The sequence below is a fragment of the Glandiceps talaboti genome, chromosome 8 (genome assembly GCF_964340395.1).
Source record: "Glandiceps talaboti chromosome 8, keGlaTala1.1, whole genome shotgun sequence".
Lineage (NCBI taxonomy): Eukaryota > Metazoa > Hemichordata > Enteropneusta > Spengelidae > Glandiceps > Glandiceps talaboti.
This window is the reverse complement of record NC_135556.1, coordinates 26,030,223-26,038,961: the sequence shown is the minus strand read 5'-3', so window position 1 is coordinate 26,038,961 and position 8,739 is coordinate 26,030,223. Positions and strand designations below refer to the sequence as shown.

At 33.2% G+C, this 8,739-nt stretch overlaps 1 protein-coding gene across 1 annotated transcript in view; it reads right to left on the bottom strand.

The window, feature by feature from the left end:
• Positions 1-6: 6 nt before the first annotated feature.
• The window catches only part of LOC144438515 (polyunsaturated fatty acid 5-lipoxygenase-like), a 20,842-nt gene continuing 12,109 nt past the window's right edge, over positions 7-8,739 (bottom strand). The window contains exons 8-13 of the mRNA XM_078127574.1: positions 8,414-8,628; positions 7,550-7,809; positions 6,407-6,495; positions 2,834-3,007; positions 1,340-1,504; positions 7-1,082 (exon numbers count right to left, since the gene is read on the bottom strand). Coding sequence (XP_077983700.1) covers positions 1,385-1,504; positions 2,834-3,007; positions 6,407-6,495; positions 7,550-7,809; positions 8,414-8,628 — 858 coding nt within the window. The 3' untranslated portion in view covers positions 7-1,082; positions 1,340-1,384. The remainder of the gene's footprint in view (positions 1,083-1,339; positions 1,505-2,833; positions 3,008-6,406; positions 6,496-7,549; positions 7,810-8,413; positions 8,629-8,739) is intronic.

Genomic DNA, 8,739 nt, shown 5'->3' with positions numbered 1-8,739 from the left:
TTTTTTCTGTGCATCGGTAATAGCCCCTTCTTTAAGTTTCATTAACCTTTTTGTTGGTGATAAAACATTTGATAGTTGCAGCGATAATGCACAAAAATGACATGGTATTAAAAGTTCAATATTATAGTTGTATGTAGTATCAGAAAATATATTTATAAAACAAACCTGTGGTCTGAAAACCTTCACCCACACTATTTTATTGAGAGCTATATTTATCATACTGTTTAAATTCATGACAGAATGTCTATTTTATTGTATGAAGTGGAATATACTGGGTTATAGACTACATGTTGACATTCACTATTATATCTAACTTAAACAACACAAAGTCATATTTCGAATAAAAATCGATGTCATAAATGTTGCTACGTGTATTCAATGAAAATATACAAACAAATCTTGAGTTCCCATCACCGTTAACATTTCTTCTTTTTAATTTGAATATTTCAAGTACACATGACGATTGTCCATATAATGAGGAAAAAAGATATCAAAATTAGTGAAAAAAATGTCTGTTGCTACGTGTATTCAATGAAATTGTAAAAACGAAAGAGTCTTAATGCAGTAATCATGACCCTCATTGCATTAAAAAAAATTCTTTTCTATTTGAACATTTCGAGTACTCATGCCCATATAATGAGAAAAATGATTGTAAAATGAAATATCATTGGATTTACTTTACTTACTTTGATTGATAATATTAGATTTTCTGAAAATAACAATCTCACAATCTATGAATTTTAATTGATGTTGCTTGATAACAAAGTGTTATGAATGCATTAATATTGCTTAAACAAGACGGTAACATTATCAATGTTGATTGTGTAAGCAAAGATCGTCGTACCTAGTTTGAGAGTTTTACATAGCTAAAATATGAATCTAACAGAGTGTTATATATATACCCTCCCCCAAAAACAATGATGTATGATTTGACATTCGGTGTAGACCATACTATGACGTCACATTTCTATATGGAGATTGCATTAGGCAGCACAGATGGGTGTAGGTATTGATAGGAAACGATTCTGTTCCTGTTTCGTTCATCAATTGTTTCCCCGACTTTCTTCAAATCTTCTCTCAACCTGAAATGTGAATAATATGTAATAATTATATAATATGATAATTGATAGCAGCCTTAATAAACTGTCATTGACACTGACATCAGTGACGTAGAGAAACTACGCATGCGTATACCTATCAACGATAAAGGGTGCTTGCTTACTCGAAAGCACAGCTGACAACTCAACTTGGCTATGATACTTGGTACAAGTTATGTAAATCTTATATAAATATTCATTCAGATAAAGAAAAAGTGTCTCAAATTGCCATTTTTACTTACTCCTGAATTGCTGATTGGCTGATACTGTCACTTTGATACAGTTTTTCAAAGTATCCCAATTTCTCTGTTCCAAAAGTACTGAGTATTTTGGCCATCACCCATAACCTTCAGCTGTGTTGATTTGTCTGGTAGATATGTCAACACGTCTTTCTCAGTTAACGGTTTCTGTGGGTGAAACAATGTGAGGCGGCCGCGGTGACAACTGGTAAATTATCTTGCCCCAAAAACACGTGATCAGCTTATACATGGTATTTTGTTATTTCATTTATTAGTACAAAAGTATCAAGCAAAATTTATACCAAGAATTTTATATACAGTACGCTAGCATTTTGTATTACCTATGCAGCATCAAAAATGACATTCGCTGAGTAAACACTAGAAATTCCTTTTGTGAAATTACACCTGTGAGTCTATATTGTTCTAATTTTTAACATTGATTACTTTCAATGAAATATTTGCGATGATCACAATACTAAAGTATTATTCGATATGCAACAAAGTGTACGTTGATGTACGATTGAAAATAAAATAAATATTTTTTTTGATTATGCAAATTAGGATATTCCTAATATAAGGTACCCCTGGTGGAAATAGTTTCATTTATTTTGATACATGTACACTTCTTTCCAGTAGAAAACACTCTTTGGGCAAACATTTCAAAAACATTTCAATATCTGTCATGACAATCCCCATTTTAACATATCAAATGGCTATGCAAATTAGTTGCGTACCTATCAAATAGCTATGCAAATTGGTCGCTTACCTATCAAATGACTATGCAAATTAGTCACCTACCTATTAAATAGCTATGCAAATTAGTCGCGTACCTATCAAATAACTATGCAAATTGTGCAAAAAAGTTGAACAATAAATATTCATTTAGGATGTTTACACTGAAAGGTATAGACACTCGGGACTCATTACAAATGTATAATGTAAACGACCGCTCCTGATAATTAATTGTGTTCAATCATAGGCAAAATATCCCCCCCCCCCCATCCACGGGCCATCAGAATTTTCAAGCCCCCCCCCCCCCGCCCATTTTTTCGTTTCGTCTCCCCCCCCCCTCCATTTTCCTCCTCGGGCCCCCTGTCTTAAAGATGCTATGTGGATTACAAGTGGGTATTTATCTTGGATTTTTTATTCATAAAACAACTTTACTATGTTTTTTTTAATTGAAAAATTACATGTTTTTATCCCAAAAATTTAACAAAAATCTGCTATTGTACGTACCATAACAAACTTTTCAAATACTTGTTGCAATTTATTGAGTTACAGGCATGAACTTGGTGTATGTTGTTTCACATGCTCTTTTCACAGTAGAAAAACTTGTAAAGTTGTTTTAAGAAAATAAATATCAATTTATCATGATCCATATCATCACTTTAGATCATCTTGTTGTTCCCTCATCTCTTGCGAAAATTCAAGCGTAAGACCTTAGGGGTTCAGTCACAGTAACTGGAATAACAAATACAATTAAATGTTGAGACTTACCTTATCCTTTGGTGGATGTCTTCGTAGATAAATCGTGTACTTCAGAGGGTCGGCATATTGGTCATATTGGTTGAAGTTTACAGATGCGTGAGTTACACTGCTAGTAAATATGACACACGTGATAACTTGTATCACATCATCAGTCGTTGAGAATTTTCCATTTCCTGGCATACCCTAGGGTACAAGTAATGAAAGAGATTGAGAAGGAGAGAAATTGGGAAGTAGAACATAAGAGGGGCAGATATATGAATATATATATATATATATATATATACAGTATATATATATATATATATATATATATATATATATATATATATATATATATATATATATATATATATATATATATATATATATATATATATATATATATATATGGGTAGAGGGTAGAAGAAAATCAAGTCGGGTTTTTCGTCTCTACAAGCCTGTTTCGTGAGTAAATCACTCGTCAGGAGATGTTGATGTACATCAACATCTCCTGACGAGTGATTTACTCACGAAACAGGCTTGTAGAGACGAAAAACCCGACTTGATTTTCTTCTACCCTCAACATATACTCCGCTCTGCGTGCAGACGTATCGAGCACTGTACTGCGGACAAATCTTACCACTGACTTCCTATATATATATATATATATATATATATATATATATATATATATATATATATATATATATATATATATATATATATATATATATATATATATATATATATATATATATATATATATATATATATATATATATATATATATATATATATATATATATATATATATATATATATATATATAATCAAAGTAGGTTGGTTGGTTGGAACTTGAGGTGCTTGGTTGTAACTCCGAGTTTCACGCTCAATGCGTTCATCAGACAACTGTCAGCTACTCGTTGTGTTACTGTATTTATATGTGTAAGGTGTGAAAGAATTTATTGGCAGTTAATTGTGTATTGTTTCTATGCATACAAGGGGTCCTCAGATTTGTCAGGTGATGTTACTTTTGAAGTTCGCTATGTAGAACTTGTTTTCGTGTCGGCACTTTGAGATGAGCACTTTGAAAATACGCAAACAGCACTGAACTTTCGAAATACATCTGGCAGCTGAAAAGAAATAAAAAAACGTTCAAAGTAGACTGGTCTATATCACAGAGAGCACGCCCATACAGTAACGAAACCAAACGATGCGACCTCTGCCTAACTGAAAAACTCTGCATCCTCAACGCCGACAAACAAACACTTCTCAACAAAAAATCTGAACTCATCTCAAAGTGCCGACACGAAAACAAGTTCTACATAGCGAACTTCAAAAGTAACATCACCTGACAAATCTGAGGACCCCTTGTATGCATAGAAACAATACACAATTAACTGCCAATAAATTCTTTCACACCTTACACATATAAATACAGTAACACAACGAGTAGCTGACAGTTGTCTGATGAACGCATTGAGCGTGAAACTCGGAGTTACAACCAAGCACCTCAAGTTCCAACCAACCAACCTACTTTGATTATTCCCGCCCTGCTTACCCAAGCATCGAGCACTCTATTCTACGAGTTTGATACTATTTACTATATATATATATATATATATATATATATATATATATATATATATATATATATATATATATATATATATATATATATATATATATATATATATATATATATATATATATATATATATAGTTTTGGTAGTTCTGGAACTCTTTCTTGGATGTAACTCGGAGTTTCACGCATCGAGCGTTGTCTGATGATTGCACGATGTGTGAAACTCCGAGTTACAACCAAGAAAGAGTTCCAGAACTACCAAAACTATTGCGCTCTGCCACTGCGGTATAGAGCACTGTCTTAGCAGATTGATACTCACCGAGTTATATATATATATATATATATATATATATATATATATATATATATATATATATATATATATATATATATATATATATATATATATATATAACTCAGTGCTCTATACCGCAGTGGCAGAGCATAATATATATATATATATATATACATATATATATATATATATATATATATATATATATATATATATACATGTATATATATATATACATGTATATATATATATATATATATATATATATATATATATAAACATGTTCATGCAATTACATTAGAGAAAATGTATGTATGTATGTATGTAATAATAATATTAATAAACTTTATTGCAACCTTATCTATAATTTCAGATATCAGTACAATACAATAAAGTAAAAAGAAAAAGCTTGTATATACACAAAAAAGAGAGTAATTTCACAATGTGAAAATCAACATGTATGTATGTATGTATGTATGTATGTATGTACATGTATGTATGTACATATGTATGTACGTATGTATGTATGTATGTATGTATGTATGTATGTATGTATGTATGTATGTATGTATGTATGTATGTATGTACATGTATGTATGTACATATGTATGTATGTATGTATGTATGTATGTATGTATGTATGTATGTATGTATGTATGTATGTATATATGTATGTATGTATGTATGTATGTATGTATGTATGTATGTATGTATGTATGTATTTAGGTATATGTATGTATGTATGTGTGTGTGTGTGTGTGTGTGTACACGTGTGTATGTGTGTGGCTATATATATGTTATAAAAATAAATGTGTGTGGTGGGGGGGGCTTCAAAATTTCTGACCATGTGGAGGGTGGGGATCTGATTTTTTTTGGGTTATAAATGGGGGGGGGACTTGAAAAAAAAATCTACTTTTGTTATGATTCCTCCGACCCCCCCCCCCCCCTGCCCATTATTTGTGAATGCAGCTTAATATGGGGTTAAAATACAAAATTAATATCAGACTCATTCACATTAATAGTTTATTTTGCAAGGGTAATATTAGGGTGATATTATTGGCCAATTTGTTACTGGATAGTGGCAGCTTGTGTGTGTGTGTGTGCGTACGTGTGTGTGTGTGTGTGTACGTGTGTGTGCGCGCGTACATGTGTGCATGCGTGTGTGTGTGTGTGTGTGTGTGTGTGTGTTTCCTACATTGTTTCTTCCATATACTTTTAAATACAAACATGATACCAAATGCACTTACGTTATATAATAGAACGAGTTTCAGATACTATGTCTTTGTTTTACTGTTTGCAGTTCTGGGAAAAACAGTGAGACTGCCGATCTGACTGTTTGGGAAATGTGTAGTCGTGGGGGAAGGGGTACTTGCGTTCATTAATATGTTAATAACCAGTAGAGAAAAACTTGGATTGGAGGATGAGCGACAGACAGACATGTCATGTCATGTAAAAAGAGATAGATAGATAGATAGATAGATAGATAGATAGATAGATAGATAGATAGATAGATAGATAGATAGATAGATAGATAGATAGATAGATAGATAGATAGATAGATAGATAGATAGATAGATAGATAGATAGATAGATAAATAGTTAGGACGGACGGACGGACGGACGGACGGACTGACGGATGGACGGACAGCCAGACAGACAGACAGACAGACAGACAAATAGATAGATAGACAGACATATAGACAGATAGATGTAATCTTTATACCTGAATGCCAAATCCCTGTGGTTGAGGGGCAGCAAGTTCTTCACCCCACGCCTGCAGCTCGAAGTCACCGCTCACCTTTTCAGGCTTGTCTAAAATGAAATGAAATGAATCGTTGTTCATGAAACAGAGAAGGAATGTAACAAATAAAATCAGATGACTGGTATTACAGAGATAATTACAAGGTATAATGTAAATGCTCACCGACAATTTGGTACACTAGCTAGTCAGTGCCAACAACCTTAATAGCTATACAATGGTCAAGTTGTATTCGATGCTTTTCAAAACACCAAATCAAAAAATATCTTCTTTTGACATGAGTATGTGATAGAACCCACCTGATTAAAATTAATGGCATACTGTATCAATTGTGTTGTTTTCACCAATGCATGCATGAAATTATATGGAAATATGAAGAAAGCTTTCTTAAGGTATAGGCTAATCACCGAAAATCAATAATTCTGAAAATGGCATTTTTAAACTAGTAGCTATGTCATCAAACTTTATAGGACATGTGCACTTTGTTATGATTGATGTATGTATCAAAGTATATGGAATTTGAAGTGTGCATTCTTGAGATAAAACTAAGTTACAAGAAAATGATTAATTATGCAAATGACTCATTAAACTGAAAAATTATATTGAATTTCAAGCATACATTTTTAAGACATAGCCTAATTATTGAAAATCATTAATCGTGTAAATTAGTTGTTAGGGTTAAATGCCATATTAACAGATTGTGTACAATACACATCAATGTATATACAAACTACATTACACTTAAAGTTCGTAGTGTTAAGATATTGCCTAATTACCGAAAATCGTTATTTACGCAAATATCTCATTATTATTCACATGATGTTTATCAACACCAAATCACTTCTAGCCATTACCCTACAGAGCATGTATGCCAAATTTCGTTTGAATTTAGCCGGCCGTCTTTTGAGAAAACGTTCACACTCACACACGCACGAACGCACGCGCGCACACACACACACACACACACACACACACACACACACACACACACACACACAGAAACACACGTCACTAAAACATAACCTTCCCTTACTGAAGGTAAAAACTATAGTGCCCTTGAACTTGACAGCCTATTTCTGTAAAGAAAAGGCAGCAATGGGTACTTACCATAATGGGCATTCACAATTTTAGAAACGTAAGCCTTTATGGCGTTGTAGGTCAACAGAGCATCATCACGGTAGTAGTAGTTCGGTAACACATCCGGGTCATCCACTCCACGATGCTTCAACTCGTTTGGAAGTGTGCCTTGTACATCTAATCGCCAATTTTTCCACTTTCGACGCATTAGTTCAACGGCACCGTCTCTACGCATGTTTGATATGTCATCGAACCAACCCTCGGGATCCATGAGAATGGGTAGACCGTCACTGGAAATCGAGTAATATTATATGATTATAGCCATGTAAAATATTGTCGATATGAAGATGAATAATTATATGTTGTTCTGTCTAGAGTTTAAGGGTTTTCTTATAAAAGGGCACAAGCTGAGTTTATGTTTTTAGGATTTTGTTTTTTTCTGCATTTTAAAAGGTACTCACAGTACTGATGTATACTTGACCATGATCACTTGCAATTGACTGAACTAAAATCTGATGTATATACTATTATATAACTTATAAATGACCTGATGACATCATTTATTATAAGTATCAAAATAATTACATAACCTCCGTACTATGCATTCAACAGTTACAAGAATGCAAGAACGCAAATTGTAATAAAGTATTTTCACGTAAGCATATAACATAAACTCAACTTTAAAAACGACGTCGGACTCGAAATGTGGGCAAACTGCTCACCATAGAGTGATACCAAACTCCAAAGAGTGATATCAAACTATCTCCTGGTAAGCTATCGTATCTCGTCAACTGAGGCATTAGGGAATACTGTATACACAATCAGAAAAAAAATGTATGTAAATGTATGTAATGGGTTCTGGCTCAATGTCCAGTTCACATCATTGTAACTCACCTGTTGATTGCCAACAGAAACTCAAAGTGGGCAGCCATAAGTCTGAACATAGGATGGGATTGTGACAACTGTCGATTTGCTGACAAAGCAAAACTCTCCATCACCAGATGAGTGTACAACAGGTGAGATACAGCTTCGTGGTCCTGTGCATCAGCATTGTTGAAAAACAGCTTGGCCACCAACCATGTATATATAGGATCACTTGGCATGAATACCTAAACCAAGTAAACATTACATGTAATAAGGGGCGAGATCAATATTTCAATATAGGAAGTAAATTCTATTAGTTAGGGGATGAGGGGTTTTGAACCATTCTCATCCCACAA